Below are 25,251 nucleotides of genomic sequence, written 5' to 3'. Positions count from 1 at the left end.
AGAACTGTTAGCCCTGAAGTTTTTATTTTCCCCTCTTCCTTTTGGGAAGTTCCTGCCTCTTGACAACTGGACCCTGTGTCATGATTGAAACCAGAAACTCACCGTGCGGGGAGTGGTAATCCCTGTCCCATCGCTGATCGGTGTATCCTTGCTGCAGTGTTTCTGCGAGTGGCCTTCGAGCCAGGCATGCTTTATGATTGTGGTCCTTGGTAAAAGAGTGAGCAACACTGATCTCCTTCCTGCTGAATCAGGAATATCTCCACATTTTGTTAGTGAACACATTGATGCTGCGGAAAGTGTCTGAGTTGCGTTTGTATTGTGTTTCTCCTGAAGGAATTGGCCCAGATTGGCAAGAAAGGGTTCTATGAGGGACGAATAGCGGGAGCTATCGTAGACGTCATTCAGAAGAATGGCGGTGTTATGAATCTAGACGACCTGAAGGAGCACACCAGCACCGAAGTTTCACCGATCTTCACAGACTACAAAGTAAGTGCCTGAATTAATGTTTCCTTTTTAATGATAATCAAGATGAGGGATAACTGTGTGGTGTCCATTAGGTGAACGTTGCTTGGTCAGATATAGCACTGGTCCAATGGAAAGGTAAATCAAAACAGGAAATGTTGCAAACACTCAGCAGGCCAGGCAGCATCTGTGGAGAAAGAGAGGGAGAGAGGAAGAGAGAAAGAAAGACTGACTGACTTGCATTTATATAGCACCTTTCATGACCACCGGACGTCTCAAACCGCTTTACAGCCAATGAAGTACTTTTTGGAGTGTAGTCACTGTTGTAACAATGTAGGAAACGCGGCAGCCAATTTGCGCACAGCAAGCTCCCACAAACAGCAATGTGATAATGACCAGATAATCTGTTTTTAGTGATGTTGATTGAGGGATAAATATTGGCCAGGACACCAGGGATAACTCCCCTGCTCTTCTTCGAAATATTGCCGTGGGATTTTTTATGCCCACCTGAGAGGGCAGACGGGGCCTCAGCTTAATGTCTCATCTGAAAGACGGAGTTAACGTTACAGGTCGGTGACCTATCATCAGAACTGGTTATCGACCTGAAATGCTAACTCTCTTTCTCTCTCCACAGATTCTGCCCGACCCGCTGAGTGTTTCCAGCATTTTTTGTTTTTATTTCACATTTCCAGCATCTGCCGTATTTTGCTTTAGTTTCGAATGGCGAGGTGTTCTCTCTACGTTCTCCTGGTAATGTGCCTGGACATTTTAGTTTTTAATCAGATTTGAAAGCATGTGATTGTGAATTTGCTAAAGCTGACACACACTGGAAAATATCTGCTGCAATGTTTGAACTTGTTATCCAGGCTCCTCTGACTAAGAACAAGTACTGAAATTTATTGCAGCAAACTGATACTGTGCAAGATTTGTTTTGATGTATATATATTTTATAGAACAAATTGTAAACTTACACTCACTGAGATTGTATGAGTAATGTTGCTTACGTTGCTTATCAGTTTGATGAACAATTGATGTGAAGTGTAAAGCCAATGATTAACAATGAACGCAAGACGAGTTGATTATCAGTGTTGGAGTGGCGGCCAAGTATAGTTTTCAGATGCAGTGGGAGAAAATTGGACTAGGTTATTAATTTGTCATTTTAAAGGCATAAGCTCTGTTCCCTATTTTTATATTTCCATTCCAAATTCCTGTGTCTCCACTTATGATGGAAACTGCTTATGTAAACTTGTAATTCTGTGATTACCCCCTTCTCGGAACATAGAAAGGCGCATCGGAACAGGAGGAGGCCATTCGGCCCCTTGAGCCGGTTACACCATTCGATTAGACCATGGCTGATCTGCATTCTAACGCCATCTAACTGCCTTGGCTCCGTAACCCTTAATACCCTTGCCTAACAAAACTCCATCCATCGCAGTAATGAATTTTTCAATTGACCCCCAGCCTCAACACCTTTTTGGAGGGAGAGAGTTCCAGATTCCCACCACCCTTTGTGTGAAGAAGTGTTTCCTGACATCACCCCTGAACGGCCTGGCTCTAATTTTAAAGTTATGCCTCCTTGTTCTGGACTCCCCCACCAGAATAAATAATTTCTCTCTATCTACCCTATCAACTGCTTTTATTATCTTAATGATGATAGGCTGTCCCTCGAAGCGAAGATGACTTGCTTCTACGCCGAAAACGGATGAGTTCAATGAAGGACCTAATATTCCAGGTCGCAAACTACATCCTGAAGGGTGGAAGATGCCTGTGCGTGGATATTTTTAACGTGTGGTGGCCGTTGCACACCAGCCACCACACGGGCTTGACAGAGCTAGGTCCTCGTCCAGTGGCAAAGATTACCCAAGACGACTAGAGACCCGCTCTGCTGCACGGACCTAGTGCGCACACATATAGCAGTGTGGGCTGGACCATGTTGCCCCTGGGCCCTTGCCTCTCCTGGGCTCAGAACTCTCGCCTCTCCTGGGCCCCGATCATATCCCTCTACAAACTCGTGCCGCTCCTTCGCTCCGACCTCGCCGCTCCTGTTGTACCTGCCTGCACTGCAGTCAGCCATCGCCCTCCTGCAGCAGCACGCGCTGCTCCCTGCAGTGGTATGCCGCTGCACGCTGCTTCCTCCAATGGCCCCAGCCTGCTGATGGTCTTGCTGATGGTTTACGTATCTTAAACACCTCAATTAGATCAACTCCTGGCATGGTGGAGCTACAGTGCCTCCACTGTTAGGAGGGTGTAATTACAGTTGGACATTTTAAGTGTGGACATGGAAATTGATAATGGAAAAAGTGAACAGGATATGCACACAGGTATAACCTTTTATATAGATGTATGTGCTCATCAATAAGAATAGTCGCAGTGATCACTTTATTCTTCCAGTTAGCACTGTGGATTGAAAGAAACTTTGCTTGACAAAACCAAGAGATTTATTTGAATGATTAAAAAGATAACCAGTTACAAAGGTCTGTTATTGCATACTGCAATGCCCTTCTGATTTTAGGGTGTGCGGATCTGGGAACTCCCTCCAAATGGACAGGGAATCACTGCTCTGATGGCTTTCAACATGCTCGAGAACTTTAACATCAAAGGTAGGAGACTGAAAGACTGAGAGTGACGGAGGCTGGGGACCTGTGAATCCGTGACCTGCCCGCCCTGTGAGAACCAATCCTCTCTGGGCGCCCCCGATCGCAGAATCAATCTTCCATCGTTCACCGTGAAATATTGTTCAGTAATATGAAAGGGATAATAAGTGATCTCTCGCAGGTTGTACCTGTATCGCCGGAAGGGTTTAGGTTTTGGATGGAGTTGGAACCTGAGAATGAAACACCAGCACTTTCACCATTGTCCAGCCCCAAGAGCCTTGTACAGCCAAGTGATAATCTCCTGTTCCTTGCCTTCCCGCTCAGGCACTGGTTCTTGGGCACCATTGCCACATTGCCCAAAATGGTCATTCTTCACATCTCTGAGGGTGGTGGGTGCCCTGAAGGGACAGCTGAGGGTGATGGGTGCCCAACGGGACAGCTGAGGGTGATGGGTGCCCAACGGGACAGCTGAGGGTGATGGGTGCCCAACGGGACAGCTGAGGGTGGTGGGTGCCCAACGGGACAGCTGAGGGTGGTGGGTGCCCGTTGGACAGTGTCTGAACATGAAGGAAAGAAGAGTATCTGGCAATGATCCGAGACAATGAGAGTCAGCAGAATATTTAACCGTAGGGTGCATCACAACCGAGCCAGATTCTGTTATCGAGCTGGTTTGCACTTTGCAGCAGTGGCCATTGGCCAGTGATCAGAAGTAGGAAACTCTTCCCTAGCCCGGGGGGTACTGAGGCCGACTGCAAATTCACATAGGTGCAACAGGTGGTGGCTTTTGGTGGTTGAAGGTAATGAAAGCATCCCAGCCAATATCAGCTGCTGCAGCCCAGACCAGTGCTTGGACCTGGTCTGAATGATTCCACAAAAGCATACACTACCGTAGTTTTTACAGCTTTCTTGTTGGTGATTATTGTTTAATATGATCACTGACCACTGCCTTTATGTCAGCTGCATTTACCCAGTGGGCTGGGTTTGAAGCCAGCCTGATCTGATGGGATGAACATCTCTTCTCTGTTGGCTGTAAGAGTTGTATGTTTCCTACATTACAACAGTGACTACATGTCAAAAAGTACTTCATTGGCTCCAAAGCACTTTGGGATGTCCGGTGGTCGTGAAAGGTGCTATATAAATGCACGTCTTTCTTGCCTTTTTTATAAGAACATAAGAAATAGGAGCAGGAGTAGGCCATACGGCCCCTCGAGCCTGCTCCGCCATTCAATAAGATCTGATCATGGACTCAGCTCCACTTCCCCGCCCGCTCCCCATAACCCCTTATCCCCTTATCGTTTAAGAAACTGTCTATTTCTATCTTAAATTTATTCAATGTCCCAGCTTCCACACTCTCTGAGGCAGCGAATTCCAAAGATTGACAACCCTCTGAGAGAAGAAATTTCTCCTCATCTCAGTTTTAAATGGACAGTGTGAGTCAATGGGAGTGACTGAAGCCACTGAACCCAAGAACTGAACCTGCCAGCTGTAGCTCAGTGGGTAGCACCCTCACCTCGGAGTTAGAAGGTTGTGGGTTCAAGTCCCACTCCAGGGACTTGAGCACACAAAATCTAGGCTGACACTCCAGTGCAGTGCTGAAGGATTGCTGCACTGTCAGAGGTGCCGTCCTTCAGATGAGACATTAAACCCAGGCTGCCCTGTCAGGCAGATGGTAAAAGATACCATGGTGCTATTACAAGGAACAGTAGGGGATTTCTCCCTGGTATTCTGGCCAATATTTATTTTTCGACCAACATCACTAAAACAGATGATCTAATCATTTAACACATCGCTGTTTGTGGGAGCTTGCTGTGTGCAAATTGGCTCCTGCATTTCCTACATTACAACAGTGACTACACTTCAAAAGTACCTCATTGGCTGTAAAGTGCTTTGGGATGTTCCTAAGGTTGTGAAAGGCACTATATAAATGCAAGTTCTTTTATTATCGACAGCAGACCTGATTTGTAACCGTGTGACTCTGCCATTGCTGCCTTACCTGAATTGACCCATCCCATATTTGGGCGGACACTCCTAGGTATCCGGAAGATTGAACTGGGTGGGCGCACACTGGTAGGGGCACCTGCTCAGTTGTCGGGCACCCATCCCTATTGTCTGCTCCCACCTGCGTAAACCTGGCTGAACTCGAGCAGAAAATTCTACTGGGGTTCTCAGCCAGCGTTACCAGAGGACCAGCTTTCTGAGAAAGAGCTGGGTAGATAAAAGCAGCTGCAATTCACTTCTTCGTTCTACTCCGTTTCCAGAGATGGGCCACAACAGTGCCGACTACATTCACCTGCTAGCTGAGGCACTGAAGCTCAGCTTCGTCGACACGTTCTGGTTCTGTGCTGATCCGGCCAAGGTCAAAGTGCCCGTGGAAGAACTGCTCACCAAACCTTACTGTAAGCAACGCTCGGAGCTGATTAACATAAGGAGGTGAGAACCATGCCTGGGATCCCAGGGTTTCCATGTCCAGGTGGAATTGGGCTCCATTGCCTTAAAGAGGGAATCTCCCTCCCCGTTAGCTGCCCTGTTAGAGATCCAATGGTTAGTCAATATTAGGATTAGCATTAAAGCCATTTTTCTCTTCTGTAGATTATAAGGGAATATTTGTTCTTTAAACAGATTGCTGATTACATTAGCAGCAAAGGGAAGGACTAGCTTATAAAGGTTTTGCTGATCCTACAATTATACGAGTAAGGGTATGGAGATGGATCATTATTCTGGAATGTTGCCACTGGGAACCTGAGCAATTTTCCATAACGTTCCATCAGGAGATTAAATAAGTGGGATAAGGACATGAAGTGTGCAGCTATCAAGCTCACAACCTCCACAATATAAACAATACAGTCTGCCTTATCTTGGAATGTATCTCACTTATTTAATCTTCTGAGCAAAGATTCTGCATGAGGCTCTCTAAACCTCAAAGTTCATCACATGAAAATTCAGAAACTTTATCCACCATCAACAACGCCCAACCAAATTGCTCTCCACAGATAACATGCTTGACCCCCACCTCCTCCTGCCCTCTCAAGACCAGCAGCAAATGATGTCTTGTGTAGCAGTCAACCACCTTACTCTTGTATCTACGTCCTCATGTTCTAGGTCCTCAGTCACTTATCAACAGTCTGTTTCTATCTACTATGTCCCATCCCTTCATCATTTTAAATACCATACCTCTAATTAATCACCCTTTCGTGTCTTTTGTTCTGATAAAAACAGCCCCAATTTTTTCAAGTCCTGCTTGTATTTTCTCTGTTGCCTGAACGTCCTTCCAACATGTGCTGTCCAAAACCCCACACACTGCTCCAACTGTGGTCTAACTGAGTGTTGGGGTAAAAAGAAAACTTCTCTTCCTCAAGGTGGACTCCCTGATAATAAGGAATCATCACTCAGACGAAAACTTTGGTTCAACAGGTTTTTATTCGAACATGCTCGGGAAGGGTTCCGATGACCACCTCTTAGACAAAGGTTTTCAATTACAGTTATACATTTTTTGAGGTGTGCGGCCCTCCTACAAAACCACTGATTGGCCGACTGCTCAGACTGGCTCCGAGTGGCTCTCCCCCACTTGTCCCATCTCCCATCACATGTCACCCTCCCACAATGTGTTATTCAGTGGTGTCCACTTTGCCTCAGTTCCTCATGGCTTGTGAATTGACCTTGCTTCCCAGGGTTTTCTACCTTTCTAGACTGTTGAATGTCCACTGCCCTTGGTGGATGTGTTATTCAGTACTGAGCATATGTTTACATCTTCTATCAGTCTGTGCTCAGGGTCAATGCAGTGTTGGCTATTTATGTTCCCTCAGAGCCTCCGAATACTGATAAACCTACAATTCAGTTCGGGTATCGGTTTTCCTCCCCTTACACTGAGGTTTATATAGATTCACCAATACATCTCAATTTTTATATTCTGTACCTCTTGTGATAAAACCCAGTATTCTGTTAGCTATTTTTATAGCCTTATCCACTAATGTCTCCGCTTGAATGGTAACCGTTACCCAGACCTGGATAGAAGCTGGGTATGACTGGGAGCGAAATATTCCGAGCTGCAAGGTATTTAGGATTGGATCTTTGGATTGGGAAGTTATGAGTGTCACTCCATTGTTTAAGATGGGATGAAGAGAGAAACCAGGAAATGACAGGCCCATCAGTTTAACATTGTGTGTGGGGAACTTGCTGGAATCTACCATCGGGAACAGAATAACTGAGTAGTTGGACAAGTATGAGCACATCAAAGAGAGTCAGCGTGGATTTCGTGAAGAGTAGATTCTGTCTGACTAAACGAGTTCAATTATTTGAGGAGGTCACTAAAATGGTGGATAGGGAATGTTGTCCATATGGACTGCTATAAAGCATTTGATAAGGTTCTACAGAAGAGGTTATTAGCAAAACATGAAAGCGCACGGTATTTGAGGTAACACTGTGACATAGGTTGGTAATTGAGTGAGAATTAGGAGACAGAAAGTAGGGATAATGGGATTCTGATTGGCGGAAGGTGACCAGTGTTCCCAGGGCCTCTGCATTTCACCTTGTATAGCAATGACTTGGATGAAGGAATAGGGAATTGTATATCCTAATTTTGCAGATACACTAAGTTAAGAGGCACATTAAGTTGTGCAGATGGGAGCAGGAAAGGGACTTAGATACACTAAGTGAGTGGGCATTACTATGACAGATGGAGTTCAATGAAGGGAAATTTGGTGATCCACTTTAGATGCAAGAAAGATAAATTGGAATATTTTCTAGGAAACTAGAAGCTGTAGAGAAGCAAGAGGATTTGGATGTCCATGTACACAAATCACTAAACGCCAGTGCACAGGTACAAATCGTAATCAATAAAGGGTTAAATTATGCAGGCTGGTTGCATAAACTTGACTCATTCTCTTGAGTTTAGAAGGCTGAGGCGAGATCTAATCAAGGTCTTCAAAAGGTCTACACATTGGAATTCAGAAGAATGAGAGGTGATCTTATTGAAACGTATAAGATTATGAGGGGGCTTGACAAGGTGGATGCAGAGAGGATGTTTCCACTGATGGGGGAGACTAGAACTAGGGGGCATGATCTTAAAATAAGGGGCCGCCCATTTAAAACTGAGATGAGGAGAAATTTCTTCTCTCAGAGGGTTGTGAATCTGTGGAATTCTCTGCCTCATAGAGCTGTGGAAGGTGGGACAGTGAATAAATTTAAGACAGAAACAGACAGTTTCTTCAACGATGGGGGGATAAGGGGTTATGGGGAGCAGTCAGGGAAGTGGAGCTGAGTCCATGATTGGATCAGCCATGATCGTATTGAATGACGGAGCAGACTCGAGGGGCCATATGGCCTACTCCTGCTCCTATTTCTTATATTCTTATGAAGGGATTCAATAGGGTAGATACAGAAAAATGATTTCATCTGGTGGGGGAATCCAGAAGAAGGGGGCACACTCTTAGAATTAGAGCCATGCCGTTTGGGGCCGAAACCAGGAAGCAGGTTTTCACACAAGTCTGAACCTCTCTGTCCCCAAACGGTTGTGGATGCTGGGAGCCAAGACTGGGGTCGATAGATTTTCGTTGGGTAAAGGTATCAAGGATGGGCAAATGAAGTTGAGGTACAGATCAGCCATTGAATGGTGGAACAGGCTCGAGGGGCTTAATGGCCTACTCCTGTTCCTGTGCAAACCTGAACCTCCAAAACCCTCGCCCAGCTTTGCCGCATTCAAAGTACAAATATTAATTTTATTTTCGGCCCAAATTAAATCATAAACTCATTTAGCACAGTGAGATTATTTACAAGCTAACACATCAGCGGTCCAATATCTTTTGAGGTACTGGTCAATGCCGGGGGCCCACTGTTTGCCTTAGATAAAAGTATATGTACTTAAATTAGTTGGAAGTCTTGACATGTGGAGCTGTATTAACAGTGAAGCCGCGCAAAGGAAATGAGGCATTGGCCCAGCGGTAACCAGTTGGAAATGGTGAAGGACTTTGTCCTTTGGACCTGCCCGCGAGTCCTGATCAGGTTTGTTTACTGCTTCGAACCTGTTAGGTTAAACTTAATTCATTGTTTTTCCAAATGATGGGATGTGTTCTTGATTTCGGTATAACTGGTCATAAACTATAATTGATTAAAATTTTAAAAACAGTATTTCTCACTTCAGGATTCCTAACATGTGACTTCTCTTTGTTTTTCCCCGTGTGGATTCTGAGGACAAACAATCGATGTCTCCATGGCAGCCCATGCGAGGCTGGTGGTGACACCGTGTACTTTACCGCGGTGGACGCAGAGGGAAGTGCCTGCTCGTTCATCAACAGCAACTGCCTGAGCTTTGGCACTGGGCTTGTACCGGGAGGCTGCGGATTTGCCTTGCAAGTGAGCAATAAAAAATACAAATAACACACTTACACACACTCACACACTCACACACTCACCCTTTCACCACAGTAACGGGCAGTTACCTGCTACTGGCAAGTGCTGCGTGCACTATACATTGATGACACATCCATGCATGACAGGAAATGGCGGCCCGTGCAGTGACAGTGGGCCTGGGTACTCACAAACCGTGTCAATGGGTGTGAGTGATGAGGCTTGAGCGTGAGACTGAGTATTACACACAAACCAGCCATTCGGTCCAACTGGTCTGTGCTAATGTTGTCTATTCCTTTCTCCCTCATGTGTTTATCCAGCTTCCCCTTAAACGCGTCTCTGTCGTTCCCCTCAACCGCTCCCTGTGGCAGCGAGTTCCACATTCTCACCACTCTCTTAAGTAAAGAGGTTTCTGCTGAATTCCTTATTGGATTTATTAGTGACTGTCTTAGAAACATAGAAAATAGGTACAGGAGTAGACCATTCGGCCCTTCGAGCCTGCACCACCATTCAATATGATCATGGCTGATCATTCACCTCAGTACCCCTTTCCTGCTTTCTCTCCATACCCCTTGATCTTATATTTATGGCCCCAAGTTTTGGTCTCCATCATCCTCCCCCCACACACAGTAAACAGAAACATCAGTTTGACCTAGTCCCCTGTCGTGTATCCTATCTACACTGTAGCTTCTCCCAAGACCAGGTCCCCGCCTTTCCTCCCACTATCCTGCTCTAAATCAGATGCGATCGTGATGGGAAATGCATGGCGGGGATAACTGGCCTGAGCAATATCTCCCTCCCCCACACTCTCCCCACCCAACCACGAGAGAGGGTACAGTGAGATTCACTCAGTTGCTGGCTGGTGCAATATGAAGAAAGACTGGGAAAAATTGGGGCTCTTTTCTGTAGAACAGCAGAGGTTAAGGGGTGATTTCACAGAGCTGTTTAAAATTATGAAGGGAGGGGGAAGAATATCAGAAGCAGCCTGTTTCCAGTCATTGAGGGGTGTAGAATGCGGCGACATAGATACACGATCAAACGTAAGAGAGATTTAGGACAGAGAGCAGTGGAAATGTTTTTTTACAGAGTTTGGGTGGCTATGGAATGGACTACTGGAATCAGGAACTGAAGCAGAGAACTTGTCAACATTTAAGCATCGGTTAGGTAGGCGGTTGAAGGAAAGGGGGAATAAAGGGGTATGGGAACAGAGTGGGCAGGTGGAATTAGGGTTACTGCTCAGGTGAAGAATAAACACCAGCACAGACTGCTTGGGCCGAATGGCTTGTTTCAGTGTTGTTACTGGTTACTTGATTAAGACCAGTGTCCAGCCCAGGGCCAGTGCCCAGCCAAGGTCCAGTGCCCAGCCCATATCCAGTGCCCGATGACCGAGGTCCAGTGCCCAGCCAAGACTAATGTCCAACCAAGGTCCAGTGCCCAATGGTCGAGGTCCAGTGTCCGCCCGAGACCAGTGTCCACCCGAGACCAGTGTCCGGCGAGACCAGTGTCCAACGACCTAGACCAGTGTCCCACTGAGACCAGTGTCCAATGACCGAGACCAGTGTCCCACCGAGACCAGTGTCCCACCGAGACCAGTGTCCCACCGAGACCGGTGTCCAATGACCGAGACCAGTGTCTGGCCGAGACCAGTGTCCGGCCGAGACCAATGTCCAATGACCGAGACCAGTGTCCAACGACCGAGACCAGTGTCCAATGACCGAGACCAGTGTCCGGCCGAGACCAAAGTCCAACGACCGAGACCAGTGTCCGGCTGAGACCAGTGCCCAACAAATGAGATCAGTGTCCGGCCGAGACCAGTGTCCAACGACAGAGACCAGTGTCCAGCCGAGACCAGTGTCCGGCCGAGACCAGTATCTGGCCGAGACTAGTGTCCGACCAAGACCAGTGTCCGGCCAAGACAAATGTCCGACCGAGATCAGTGCCCAGCCGAGACCAGTGTGCGACCGAGACCAGTGTCCGGCCGAGACCAGTGTCCGGCCGAGACCAGTGTCCACGACCGAGACCAGTGTCCGGCCAAGACCAGTGTCCACAACCGAGATCAGTGTCCGGCCGAGACCAGTGTCCAACGACTGAGACCAGTGTCTGGCTGAGACCAGTGTCTGGCCAAGACCAGTGTCCAACGACCGAGACCAGTGTCTGGCCAAGACCAGTGTCCGGCCGAGGCCAGTGTCCACGACTTGAGACCAGTGTCCGGCCGAGACCAGTGGCCGGCCGAGACCAGTGGCCGGCCGAGACCAGTGTCCAACCAAGACCAGTGCCCAACAACCGAGATCAGTGTCCGGCTGAGACCAGTGTCCAACGACTGAGACCAGTGTCCGGCTGAGACCAGTATCTGACCGAGATCAGTGTCCAGCCGAGACCAGTGTGTGACCGAGACAGTGTCCGGCCGAGACCAGTGTCCAATGACTGAGACCAGTGTCTAGCCGAGACTAGTGTCCAACGACCGAGACTAGTGTCCGGCCGAGACCAGTGTCCACGACCGAGACCAGTGTCCAGCCGAGACCAGTGTCCGGCCGAGACCAGTGTCCAACGACCGAGACCAGTGTCCGGCCGAGACCAGTGTCCGGCCGAGACCAGTGTCCGACCGAGTCCAGTGTCCAACGACCGAGACCAGTGACTGGCCGGACCAGTGCCCGGCCGAGACCAGTGTCCAACGGCCGAGACCAATGTCCAGCCGAGACCAGTGTTGTACAGGGTTTCAGTGACACTGCCGCTCTATGGCATAGCAGGACGTTGGGACTCCTCCGTGCTGTGCCACTGGGTTGAACCTTACATAAGAACATAAGAAATAGGAGCAGGAGCAGGAGTAGGCTATAAGGCCCCTCGAGCCTGCTCCGCCATTCAATAAGATCATGGCTGATCTGATCATGGACTCAGCTCCACTTCCCCGCCCGCTCCCCATAACCCCTCATCCCCCCATCGCTCAAGAAACTGTCTATTTCAGTCTTAAATTTATTCAATGTCCCAGCTTCCACAGCTCTCTGAGGCAGTGAATTCCACAGATTCACAACCCTCTGAGAGAAGAAATTTCTCCTCGTCTCAATTTTAAGTGGGCGGCCCCTTATTCTAAGATTATGCCCTCTAGTTCTAGTCTCCCCCATCAGTGGACACATCTTCTCTGCATCCACCTTGTTAAGCCCCCTCATAATCTTATACGTTTCTATAAGATCACCTCTCATTCTTCTGAATTCCAATGAGTAGAGGCCCAAACTACTCAATCTTTCCTCATAAGTCAACCCCCTCATCCTCGGGATCAACCTAGTGAACCTTCTCTGAACTGCCTCCAAAGCAAGTATATCCTTTTGTAAATATGGAAACCAAAACTGCACGCAGTATTCCAGGTGTGGCCTCACCGATACCCTGTACATCTGTAACAACACTTCCCTGCTTTTATACTCCATCCCCTTTGCAATAAAGGCCAAGATTCCATGGCCTTACGGCTAAAGGGATCAAGGGATATGGAGAGAAAGGAGGAATGGGGTACTGAAGTTGCATGATCAGCCATGATCATATTGAATGGTGGTGCAGGCTCGAAGGTCCGAATGGCCTACTCCTGCACCTATTTTCTATGTTTCTATGTTTCTATCACTTGCTGTACCTGCATACTATCCTTTTGTGTTTCATGCACAAGTACCCCGCTGTACTGCAACACTTTGCAATCTTTCTCCATTTAAATAATAACTTGCTCTTTGAATTTTTCTGACCTCACACTTTCCAACATTATACTCCACCTGCCAAATTCTTGCCCACTCACTTAGCCTGTCTACGTCCTTTTACAGCTTTTTTTGTGTTCTCCTCACACATTGCCCTTCCATCTTTGTATCGTCAGCAAACTTGGCTACGTTACACTCAGTCCTCTCTTCCAAGTCGCTAATATAGACTGTAAATAGTTGGGGTCCCAGCACTGATCCCTGCGGCACCCCACTAGTTACTGATTGCCAACCAGAGAATGAACCATTTATGCCGACTCTCTGTTTTCTGTTTGTCAGCCAATCTTCTATCCATGCTAATATATTACCCCCAACCCCGTGAACTTTTATCTTATGCAGTAACCTTTTGTGTGGCACCTTGTCAAATGCCTTCTGGAAATCCAAATACACCACATCCACTGATTATACCTTTATCCACCCTGTTCGTTACATCCTCAAAGGATTCCAGCAAATTTGTCAAACATGACTTCCCCTTCATAAATCCATGCCGACTTTGGCTGACCAAATTTTGCTTTTACAAATGTCCTGTTACTGCTTCTTTAATAATGGACTCCCAACATTTTACCACCACAGATGTTAGGTTAACTGGGCTATAGTTTCCTGCTTTTTGTCTGCCTACTTTTTTGAATAGGGGCATTATATTTGCAGTTTTCCAATCTGCTGGGACCTCCCCAGAATTCAGGGAATTTTGGTAAATTACAACCAGTGTATCCACAATCCCTACCGCTACTTCTCTTAAGACCCTAGAATGCAAGCCATCAGATCTAGAGGATTTATCTGCCTTTAGTCCCATTATCTTACTGAGCACTGCCTTAGTGATTGCGATTGTGTTAAGTTCCTCCCCCCCTATAAGCCCCTTGACTATCCACTGTTGGAATATTGTTAGAATCCTCTACCATAAACACTGATACAAAATACTTGTTTAGAGTTTCTGCCATCTCTATGTACCCCATTACTAATTCCCCAGTCTCGTCCTCTAAGGGACCAACATTTACTTTAGCCACTCTTTGCCTTTTTATATACCTATAGAAACTCTTGCTGTCTGTTTTTATATTTCGTGCTAGTTTACTTTTATAGTCTATTTTCCCTTTCTTAATCACTTTTTTAGTCATTCTTTGCTGGCTTTTAAAAGCTTCCCAATTTTCTGTCCTCCCACTAGTTTTGGCCACTTTGTATGCCCTTGTTTTTAATCGGATACCGTCCTTTATTTTTTTATTTAGCCACGGATGGCTTTCTTTTCTCTTACACCCTTTCCTCCTCATTGGAATATATATTTCTTGAGAGTTGTGAAATATCTCTTCTCCCCACTAAAATACTGAGGCGATAAATCTTCATCAAGACCCCCTGACAGCGTTGCCACAGAACAGAGACCAGAGAAATTCTGACTGCTCTATGTCTTGCCACACAAACAAATGCAAAATTCTCCCAGTCTTAACATTATACATGCCATCATCATTATCAGGCTTTCAGAAAATGGGGGAATCTGAAAGAGGAAGTTCATTATAACTTTTATTGTGAGGGAGTCAAAAGGCCATACACCAAACAGACCTTCTTTGTTTCAACTCTGAACATTATTATATAACCAAAACTTTGCATGGTTTAGAACCTGGGGTAATAATATTGACATGTTACTTATTTACTCCACTGTGTAAAATATATCCTTGCGATTGCTAGTTACCATGCAGAAAACGCCTCCAATATCTATTGTGTAGCTTTTATTCATTTTTTCTTTTCTCTGCAAAGAAAGTTTGAAATATATATTTGGTCCTCCCAAGAGCAGCCTTTCACTGGCTGAAGTGTGTAGAACTAGGGAGCATAGTGTCAGAATAAGGGGTAGCTTCACTCGGCGGTTTGTGAATCTTCGGAATTCGCTGCCCCAGAGGGGTGTGGGTGCTGAGTGTACGACTCAGCGGGGAGGCGGGACTTCCTGTGCCCGGCGCGGAGGTCCCATCCCGGCCGTGAAATTCCAGGTTACCGCCCCTCACAGGAAGTGCAGCGCTATGTCGAGCGCTCCAGTTCTCTTTGGGGCGATTCGGAGGCGCGACCCAGGCGGGCTCGGGAGCGGCGACACGTTTCAACGCCTCTCCCCTTTAACGGAAGGCGCGGGGCGCTGCGAACTCTGCAGGCCGTGTAAAGGCCCCCACTGGGCCATCAGGGTGATGGGGTGCCGTGGCCGCAGCCTGGCACCGAGACGGAGTGCCGGGCTGCACGATCGCGGACCAGACCCTGCAGAAGGAGCGGCGAAAGTCCCGACCGGTAAGTGGGAGAAAAAACAAAGATGGCGGCGCGCGGCGCAGCGCTACTCCCCTATATGGTTCACCCTGCGATGGGTGACCAGCCCGATTCGCGACCTGTGTGGTTGGCACGGGCATGGCCCACGGCAGCCTCACGGGCCGCTGACCAATTTCTGGCGCGGGGCGGCAGGGGGTCGGTACGGGGCGGGAAAGGGTCGCCATGGGGCGGGAAGGGGTCGGGGCGGGTAGGGGTCGGGGCGGGGCGGGGCGGGAAGGGGTCACTGCAGGGCGGGAAGGGGTCGGGGTGGCAAAGGATCGCCGCGGGGCAGGAAGCGGTCACCGCAAGGCAGCAAGGGGTCGTGGCGGGGCGGGGAGGGGTCGCTGCGGGGCGGGGAAGGGTCGCTGCGGGGTGGGGAGGGGTCGCTGTGGGACGGGGAGGGGTCGCTGCGGGGCGGGGAAGGGTCGCTGCGGGGCGGGGAAGGGTCGCTGTGGGACGGGGAGGGGTCGCTGTGGGACGGGGAGGGGTCGCTGTGGGGCGGGGAGGGGTCGCTGCGGGGCGGGGAAGGGTCGCTGTGGGACGGGGAGGGGTCGCTGTGGGGCGGGGAGGGGTCGCTGTGGGACGGGGAGGGGTCGCTGCGGGGCGGGGAGGGGTCGCTGTGGGACGGGGAGGGGTCGCTGCGGGGTGGGGAGGGGTCGCTGCGGGGCGGGGAGGGGTCGCTGTGGGACGGGGAGGGGTCGCTGTGGGACGGGGAGGGGTCGCTGTGGGACGGGGAGGGGTCGCTGTGGGGCGGGGAGGGGTCGCTGTGGGGCGGGGAGGGGTCGCTGTGGGACGGGGAGGGGTCGCTGCGGGGTGGGGAGGGGTCGCTGTGGGACGGGGAGGGGTCGCTGTGGGACGGGGAGGGGTCGCTGTGGGGCGGGGAGGGGTCGCTGTGGGGTGGGGAGGGGTCGCTGTGGGGCGGGGAAGGGTCGCTGTGGGGCGGGGAGGGGTCGCTGCGGGGCGGGGAGGGGTCGCTGCGGGGCGGGGAAGGGTCGCTGTGGGGCGGGGAGGGGTCGCTGTGGGGCGGGGAGGGGTCGCTGTGGGGCGGGGAGGGATCGCTGTGCGGCGGGGAGGAGTCACTGTGGGGCGGGGAGGGGTCGGTGTGGGGCGGGGAGGAGTCACTGTGGGGCGGGGAGGGGTCGGTGTGGGGTGGGGAGGGGTCGCTGCGGGGCGGGGAAGGGTCGCTGCGGGGCGGGGAGGGGTCGCTGCGGGGCGGGGAGGGGTCGCTGCGGGGCGGGGAGGGGTCGCTGCGGGGCGGGGAGGGGTCGCTGCGGGGCGGGGAGGGGTCGCTGCGGGGCGGGGAGGGGTCGCTGCGGGGCGGGGAGGGGTCGCTGTGGGGCGGGGAGGGGTCGCTGTGGGGCGGGGAGGGGTCGCTGTGCGGCGGGGAGGGGTCGCTGCGGGGCGGGGAGGGGTCGCTGCGGGGCGGGGAGGGGTCGCTGCGGGGCGGGGAGGGATCGCTGCGGGGCGGGGAGGGGTCGCTGTGGGGCGGGGAGGGGTCGCTGTGGGACGGGGAGGGGTCGCTGTGGGGCGGGGAGGAGTCACTGTGCGGCGGGGAGGGGTCGCTGCGGGGTGGGGAGGAGTCGCTGTGCGGCGGGGAGGGGTCACTGTGCGGCGGGGAGGGATCGCTGAGGGGCGGGGAGGAGTCACTGTGCGGCGGGGAGGAGTCGCTGTGGGGCGGGGAGGGGTCGCTGTGGGGCGGGGAGGGGTCGCTGTGGGGCGGGGAGGGGTCGCTGCGGGGCGGGGAGGGATCGCTGTGCGGCGGGGAGGGGTCGCTGTGGGGCGGGGAGGGATCGCTGTGCGGCGGGGAAGGGTCGCTGTGGGGCGGGGAGGGGTTGCTGCGGGGCGGGGAGGGGTCGCTGTGGGGCGGGGAGGGGTCGCTGTGGGGCGGGGAGGGGTCGCTGTGGGGCGGGGAGGGGTCGGTGCACGGAGTGATGTTAGCGCCTCCCGGAGGCGCTAATGGGAGGCACAGAACGGGAATTTTGTACTTTTGGACTCTAGGGGAATCAAAGGATATGGGGGACCGGGTGGAAAAGAGGAGTTGAAGTCGATGATCAGCCATGATCTTATTGAATGGCGGAGCAGGCTCGAGGGGCCGTATGGCCTACTCCTGCTCCTAATTCTTATGTTCTTATTTATTGCCTTCCTGAATGGTTGCTGATTTTCCTGCAGCAGCACTCACCACAATTCCAAGTAACTCACTACAGGTGCTTGGCAGTATGGCTCAGTGGGTAGTGCACTTGGCTCTGAGTCAGAAGATTGTGGGTTCAAGTCCTGCTCCAGGAGACTTGAGCACAAAAATGTAGGCTGACGCTTCCAGTGCAGTGCTGAGCAAGTGCTGCACTGTCGGAGGTGTCATCTTTCGGATGAGGCGTTAAACCGAGGCCTCATCTGCTTTCTCAGGTGGACGTAAAAGATCCCAGGGTATTATTATGAGGAAGAGAGGGGGAGTTCTCCTGGGAATCCTGGCCGATATGTGTCCTTCAACCAACATCAGTAAAACAGATAGAAACATAGAAAATAGGTGCAGGAGTAGGCCATTCGTCCCTTCGAGCCTGCAGCACCATTCAATAAAATCATGGCTGATCATTCACCTCAGTACCCCCTTTCCTGCTTTTTCTCCATACCCCTTGATCCCTTTAGCCGTAAGGGCCACATCTAACTCCCTCTTGAATATATCCAATGAACTGGCATCAACAACTCTCTGCGGTAGGGAATTCCACAGGTTAACAACTCTGTGAGTGAAGAGGTTTCTCCTCATCTCAGTCCAAAATGGCTTACTCCTTATCCTTAGACTATGTCCCCAGGTTCTGGACTTCCCCAACATCGGGAACATTCTTCCTACATCTAACCTGTCCAGTCCCGTCAGAATTTTATACGTTTCTATGAGATCCCCTCTCATCCTTATAATCTTCAGTGAATACAGGTCCAGTCGATCCAGTCTCTCCTCATATGTCAGTCCTGTCATCCCGGGAATCAGTCTGGTGAACCTTCGCTGCACTCCCTCAATAGCAAGAACGTCCTTCCTCAGATTAGGAGACCAAAACTGAACACAATATTCCAGGTGAGGCCTCACTAAGACCCTGTACAACTGTAGTAAGACCTCCCTGCTCCTATACTCAAATCCCCTAGCTATGAAGGCCAACATACCATTTGCTTTCTTCATTGCCTGCTGTACCTCCATGCCAACTTTCAATGATTGATGTACCATGACACCCAGGTCTCGTTGCACCTCCCCTTTTCCTAATCTGCCGCCGTTCAGATAATATTGTGCCTTCGCGTTTTTGCCCCCAAAGTGGATAACCTCACATTTATCCACATTATACTGCACCTGCCACGCGTTTGCCCACTCACCTAACCTGTCCAAGTCACCCTGCAGCCTTTTAGCGTCCTTCTCACAGCTCACACCACCACCCAGCTTAGTGTCATCTGCAAACTTGGAGATATTACACTCAATTCCCTCATCCAAATCATTAATGTATATTGTAAATAGCTGGGATCCCAGCACGGAGCCCTGCGGCACCCCACTAGTCACTGCCTGCCAATCTGAAAAGGACCCGTTTATCCCGACTCTCTGCTTCCTATCTGCCAACAAGTTCTCTATCCATGTCAGTACATTACCCCCAATAGCATGTGCTTTAATTTTGCACACCAATCTCTTTTGTGGGATCTTGTCAAAAGCCTTTTGAAAGTCCAAATACACCACCTTCACTGGTTCTCCCTTGTCCACTCTACCAGTTACATCCTCAAAAAATTCCAGAAGATTTGTCAAACAAGATTTCCTTTTCATAAGTCCCTGCTGACTTGGACCGATCCCGTCACTGCTTTCCAAATTTGCTGCTATTTCATCTTTAATAATTGATTCCAACATTTTCCCCACTACTGATGTCAGGCTAACCGGTCTCTAATTACCTGTTTTCACTCTCCCTCCTTTCTTAAAAAGTGGTGTTACATTAGCTACCCTCCAGTCCATAGGAACCGATCCAGAGTCGATAGGCTGTTGGAAAATGATCACCAATGCATCCACTATTTCTAGGGCTACTTCCTTAAGTACTCTGGGATGCAGACTATCAGGCCCCAGGGATTTATCAGTCTTCAATCCCATCAATTTTCCTAACACAACTTCCTGCCTAATAAGGATTTCCTTCAGTTCCTCCTTCTCACTAGACCCTCGGTCCCCTAGTATTTCCGGAAGGTTATTTGTGTCTTCCTTCGTGAAGGCAGAACCAAAAGTATTTGTTTAATTGGTCCACCATTTCTTTGTTCTCCATTATAAATTCACCTGAATCTGACTGCAAGGGACCTATGTTTGTCTTCACTAATCTTTTTCTCTTCACATATCTATAGAAGCTTTTGCAGTCAGTTTTTATGTTCCCAGCAAGCTTCCTCTCATACTCTATTTTCCCTCTCCTAATTAAGCCCTTTGTCCTCCTCTGCTGTATTACAAAATTCTTCCAGTCCTCAGATTTGCTGCTTTTTCTGGCCAATTTATATGCCTCTTCCTTGGATCTAACATTATCCTTAATTTCCCTTGTTAGCCACGGTTGAGCCACCTTCCCCGTTTTATTTTTACTCCAGACAGGGATGTACAATTGTTGAAGTTCATCCATGTGATCTTTAAATGTTTGCCATTGCCTATCCACCGTCACCCCTTTAAGTATCATTCGCCAGTCTTTTCTAGTCAATTCATGTCTCATATCATCAAAGTTACCTTTCCTTAAGTTCAGGACCCTAGTCTCTGAATTAACTGTGTCACTCTCCATCTTAATAAAGAATTCTACCGTATTATGGTCACTTTTCCCCAAGGGGCCTCGCACAACAAGATTGCTAATTAGCCCTTTCTCATTACACATCACCCAGTCTAGGATGGCCAGCCCCCTAGTTGGTTCCTCGACATATTGGTCTAGAAAACCATCCCTAATACACTCCAGGAAATCCTCCTCCACCGCATTGCTACGAGTTTGGTTAGCCCAATCTATATGTAGATTAAAGTCGCCCATGATAACTGTTGTACCTTTATTGCACACATCCCTAATTTCTTGTTTGATGCTGTCCCCAACCTCACTACTACTGTTTGGTGTACTGTACACAACTCCCACTAGCGTTTTCTGCCCTTTGGTATTCCGTAGTTCCACCCATACCGATTCCACATCATCCAGGCTAATGTCCTTCCTTACTATTGCATTAATTTCTTCTTTAACCAGCATTGCCACCCTGCCTCCTTTTCCTTTCTGTCTATCCTTCCTAAATGTTGAGTACCCCTGTATGTTGAGTTCCCAGCCTTGGTCACCCTGGGGCCATTTCTCCGTGATGCCAATTACATCGTCTCCGTTAACTGCTATCTGCTCAGTTAATTCGTCCACCTTATTCCGAATACTCCTCGCATTGAGGCACAGAGCCTTCAGGCTTGTCTTTTTAACAACTTTGCCCCTTTAGAATTTTGCTCTAATGTGGCCCTTTTTGCTTTTTGCCTCAAGTTTCTCTGCCCTCCACTTTTACTTTTCTTCTTTCTATCTTTTGCTTCTGCCCCCATTCTACTTCCCTGATGATCTAATCATTTATCACATTGCTGTGTGTGGGAGCTTGCTGTGTGTACATTGGCTGCCGTGTTTCCCACATTACAACAGTGACTACACTCCAAAAGTACTTCATTGGCTGTAAAGCGGTTTGGAACGTCCGGAGGTTGTGACAGGCGCTATAGAAATGTTCTTCTTTATTTTGAAAGGTAAATATTCTAACGATTTTGACTTGTTGTTCTAGAACAGAGGCTCCAATTTCTCACTGAGCCCCCAGCACCCAAATTGCCTGGCACCAGGAAAGCGTCCCTACCACACCATCATTCCCGCCCTTGCCACATCTGCTGCCTCTGGACAACTTCTGTGTAGCTTTGGAGTGATGGGTGGGTTCATGCAACCACAAGGCCATGTGCAGGTAAAGCCCAGTCTGTTATTTGTCTACAGCTATTAGTACGCATCCAGCTGTGACAGGTGCATGTAGCTCTTGTATGTGACTTACTTTGTTGAGCAGCACCTGTACCTGTCTGCATGTTGCACTTTGAGGGCAGGTATGGACACAAGTCATGGGTACGGTAGCGTAGTGGTTATGTTACTGGACCCGTAATCCAGACGGCCGGAGACGTGAATTCAAAACGAAATCTGGAATTAAAAAGCTAGCATCAGTAATAATGACCGTGATTGTCGTAAAAACCAAACTGGTTCACTAATATTAGGGAAGGAAATCTGCCGTCCTTACCCGGTCTGGCCTATATGTGACTCCAGACCCACAGCAACGTGGTTGACTCTTAACTGCCCTCTGAAATGGCCCAGCGAGACACTCAGTTGTAGCAACCGCTACGACATAGAAACATAGAAAATAGGTGCAGGAGTAGGCCATTTGGCCCTTCGAGCCTGCACCACCATTCAATATGATAATTGCTGGTCATTCAACTTCAGTACCCCATTCCTGCTTTCTCTCCATACCCCTTGATCCCTTTAGCCGTGTGGGCCACATCTAACTCCCTTTTGAATATATCTAACGAACTGGCCCCAACAACTTTCTGCGGTAGAGAATTCCACAGGTTCATAATTCTCTGAGTGAAGAAGTTTCTCCTCATCTCGGTCCTAAATGGATTACCCCTTATCCTTAGACTGTGACCCCTGGTTCTGGACTTCCCCAATATCGGGAACATTCTTTCTGCATCTAACCTGTCCAATCCCGTCAAAATGTTATATGTTTCTATGAGATCCCCTCTCATTCTTCTAAACTCCAGTGAATATAAGCCTAGTTGATCCAGTCTCTCCTCATATGTCAGCCCTGCCATCCCGGGAATCAGTCTGATGAACCTTTGCTGCACTCCCTCAATAGCAAGAACATCCTTCCATGAATTAGGAGACCAAAACTGTACACAGTACTCCAGGAGAGTCTGACTAGGGCTCTATACAACTGGACTTCCTCACCTCTCAATAGCAACCCCCTTGATATAAAGGCCAGCATTGCAGTCATCTTTTTGCTGACGTTTTGTACCTGTTGGAGTGTATCTGAAGTGGGTGTTATATATCTGGATTTCAAAAGGTAGTTTGATGCTTTGCCACATAAAAGATTATTGCATTAGATTCGGGCCTGTGGCTAGGTAGAAATGTAGAGTTGAATGAAAGAATGGCTACTGCGAAGCACTCAGTGGGTAGTGTTAAACTGGAAGACATCTGGATGTGATACTCTCTGCATTCCTCCAACTCTGGCCTCTTGTGCATCTCCCACCTCCATCGCCCCACCATTGGTGGCCGTGCCTTCAGCCCTTTAGGCCCTAAGCCCTGGAATTCCCTCCATAAACCTCTTCGCCTCACTCCTTCACGCTCCTTATTTAAGCCACTGCTTAGAACACACCTCTTTGACCAAGCATTAGGTCACCTGTCCCAATATCTCCTTCTTTGGCTCAGTGTCACTTTTCGTCTGATGACGCTCCTGTGATGCACCTTGGGACATTCTGCTACATTAAAGGCGCTATGTAAATGCAAGTTGTTGCTGATTTGGTTATTAATGGACTGCAACAGAGAGCAGTGCTGTAACTATTATGGTTTATCATTTTCATAAAGGCCTTGCAGACTGGAATCAGTTGGTAGCTGCCTGAATCTGTGGATCACACCAAGATTGGAGCAGTGGGAACTGATGCCAATCCGTGGTCAGCAATTCAGAAGGCTCTGGAGATGCTGGACTTGTGGGTAGAAAAGAGGTCACTGTAGATAGCTTCAAAGTGACTCGATTCGGAAAAGTAAAAGGTAACATGGAATATATAGTCAGTGGGGATGTATTGGACAGTCGTCTTGGGTAACCCTTGCCACTGGATAAAGGCCTAGCTCTGTCAAGCCCGTGTGGTGGCTGGTGTGCAACGGTCACCACACGTTAAACAAATCCATGCACAGGCATCTTCCACCCCCTCAATTGGAGTTCAGGACTGGAACATCGGGTCCTTCATCGAAAAATCTGTGAACTCGTGGAAGCAAGTCATCCTCGTTTGAGGGACCGCCTATGATAATTGGAGCTTTGAAGGCAGGAGAGAGATGTGGGCCTATTGATGGAGAGGTCCGATTCCCAGATAGTACAGAAATCAAAGCAAAGTTGGGCAGTATAGCAAAGAGTGTGTAACATGGAAATTGAGAGAGATGTACACTGTTGTACACTGCTTTGGTGAGAACACAGCTTAAATAGTGGCTGAGGTTGTGCAGGCTGCAGCTGAACATGCACTTGGATATGATGTGGGGCAGTTCCCATCCTCTATGCCCGGAGAGCACCTCCACCGACATTGGGTCAGTCACTAACCTTGCACAGACTGTGGCAAGACTGTCCAATCGTTCCAAAACAACTGGTTCACAGCTCCCTCTGCTGGTTACATCAGGGGTTTGCAGCTTCAGTCCACTTTCAGAGCTGCAGTTGTCGCAACACACAGAAGGAAGCGCCAGTGGAGCTGTTGTGGATTGGAACTCGGTTGGATTGATGCAGAAGGAGCGGGCATCAATCACTTCTCCTGACACGGCATCACATTTCCTTATCGGCCAGGTTCAATGGCACTTCAACATTGTACATAAACCGAAATATCATCATCATCATAGGCAGTCCCTCGGAATCGAGGAACACTTGCTTCTACTCTTAAAATGAGTCCTTACGTGGCTGAACAGTCCAATATGAGAGCCACAGACCCTGTCACAAGTGGGACAGACAGTCGTTGAGGGAAAGGGATGGGTGGGACAGGTTTGCCGCACGCTCCTTCCGCTGCCTGCGCTTGATTTCTGCATGCTGTTGGCGACGAGACTCGAGGTGCTCAGCGCCCTCCCAGCACTTCCTCCACTTAGGGTGGTCTTTGGCCAAGGACTCCCAGGTGTCAGTGGGGATGTTGCACTTTATCAGGGAGACTTTGAGGGTGTCCCTCTAACGTTTCTTCTGCCCACCTTTGTCTCGTTTGCCGTGAAGGAGTTCCGAGTAGAGCACTTGCTTTGGGAGTCTCGTGTCTGGCATGTGAACAATGTGGCCTGCCCAGCGAAGCTGATCAAGTGTGGTCAGTGCTTCAAGGCTGGGGATGTTGGCCTGGTCGAGAACGCTAATGTTGGTGCGTCTGTCCTCCCAGGGAATTTGTAGAATCTTGCGGAGACATCGTTGGTGGTATTTCTCCATATAGAACACAGCTAATCCAGCACAACAGTTTAAGGTTATTTAATTTGGTAAAATCTTACTAAGTTCAGAGATTTAGATTCTTGTCGTTAACTTCAAAATGTACAGTCTGCTGCTAGCTAAAGTAGTTATGGAAATAGAATGATAAAATGATACAGTGCAGAATGAGGTCATAGAAACTTAGAAACATCGAAAATAGGTGCAGGAGTAGGCCATTCGGCCCTTCGAGCCTGCACCACCATTCAATATGATCATGGCTGATCATTCACCTCAGTACCCCTTTCCTGCTTTCTCTCCATACCCCTTGATCCCATTAGCCGTAAGGGCCACATCGAACTCCCTCTTGAATATATCTAACAAACTGGCCTCAACAACTTTCTGTGGTAGAGAATTCCACAGGTTCACAATTCTCTGAGTGAAGAAGTTTCTCCTCATCTCAGTCCTAAATGGCTTACCCCTTATCCTTAGACTGTGTCCCCTGGTTCTGGACTTCCCCAACATCGGGAACATTCTTTCCGCATCTAACCTGTCCAGTCCCGTCAGAATTTTATATTTTTCTATGAGCTCCTCTCTCATTCTGCTAAATTCCAGTATAAGCCTAGTCGATCCAGTCTCTCCTCATATGTCAGTTCTGCCATCCCAGGAATCAGTCTGGTGAACCTTCGCTGCACTCCCTCAATAGCAAGAATGTCCTT

The 25,251-nt window shown here is 49.2% G+C and overlaps 1 protein-coding gene across 10 annotated transcripts in view; it reads left to right on the top strand.

The window, feature by feature from the left end:
- Nucleotides 1–25,251, top strand: part of cp (ceruloplasmin) — a 266,551-nt gene that overhangs the window by 73,627 nt on the left and 167,673 nt on the right. For 9 of the 10 annotated variants that reach the window (XM_070883703.1, XM_070883701.1, XM_070883708.1 and 6 more), the window contains 5 exons: nt 334–486; nt 2,975–3,062; nt 5,315–5,486; nt 9,242–9,404; nt 21,155–21,325. In XM_070883703.1, coding sequence (XP_070739804.1) covers nt 334–486; nt 2,975–3,062; nt 5,315–5,486; nt 9,242–9,404; nt 21,155–21,325 — 747 coding nt within the window. Of the gene's footprint in view, nt 1–333; nt 487–2,974; nt 3,063–5,314; nt 5,487–9,241; nt 9,405–21,154; nt 21,326–25,251 lie in introns of those variants that run through there. The other variant, XM_070883710.1, reaches the window with a different exon arrangement.

The sequence above is a fragment of the Pristiophorus japonicus genome, chromosome 6 (assembly GCF_044704955.1).
Source record: "Pristiophorus japonicus isolate sPriJap1 chromosome 6, sPriJap1.hap1, whole genome shotgun sequence".
NCBI lineage: Eukaryota > Metazoa > Chordata > Chondrichthyes > Pristiophoridae > Pristiophorus > Pristiophorus japonicus.
The sequence above is the reverse complement of the archived record's forward strand: the minus strand, read 5'-3'. Positions and strand labels throughout refer to the sequence as shown.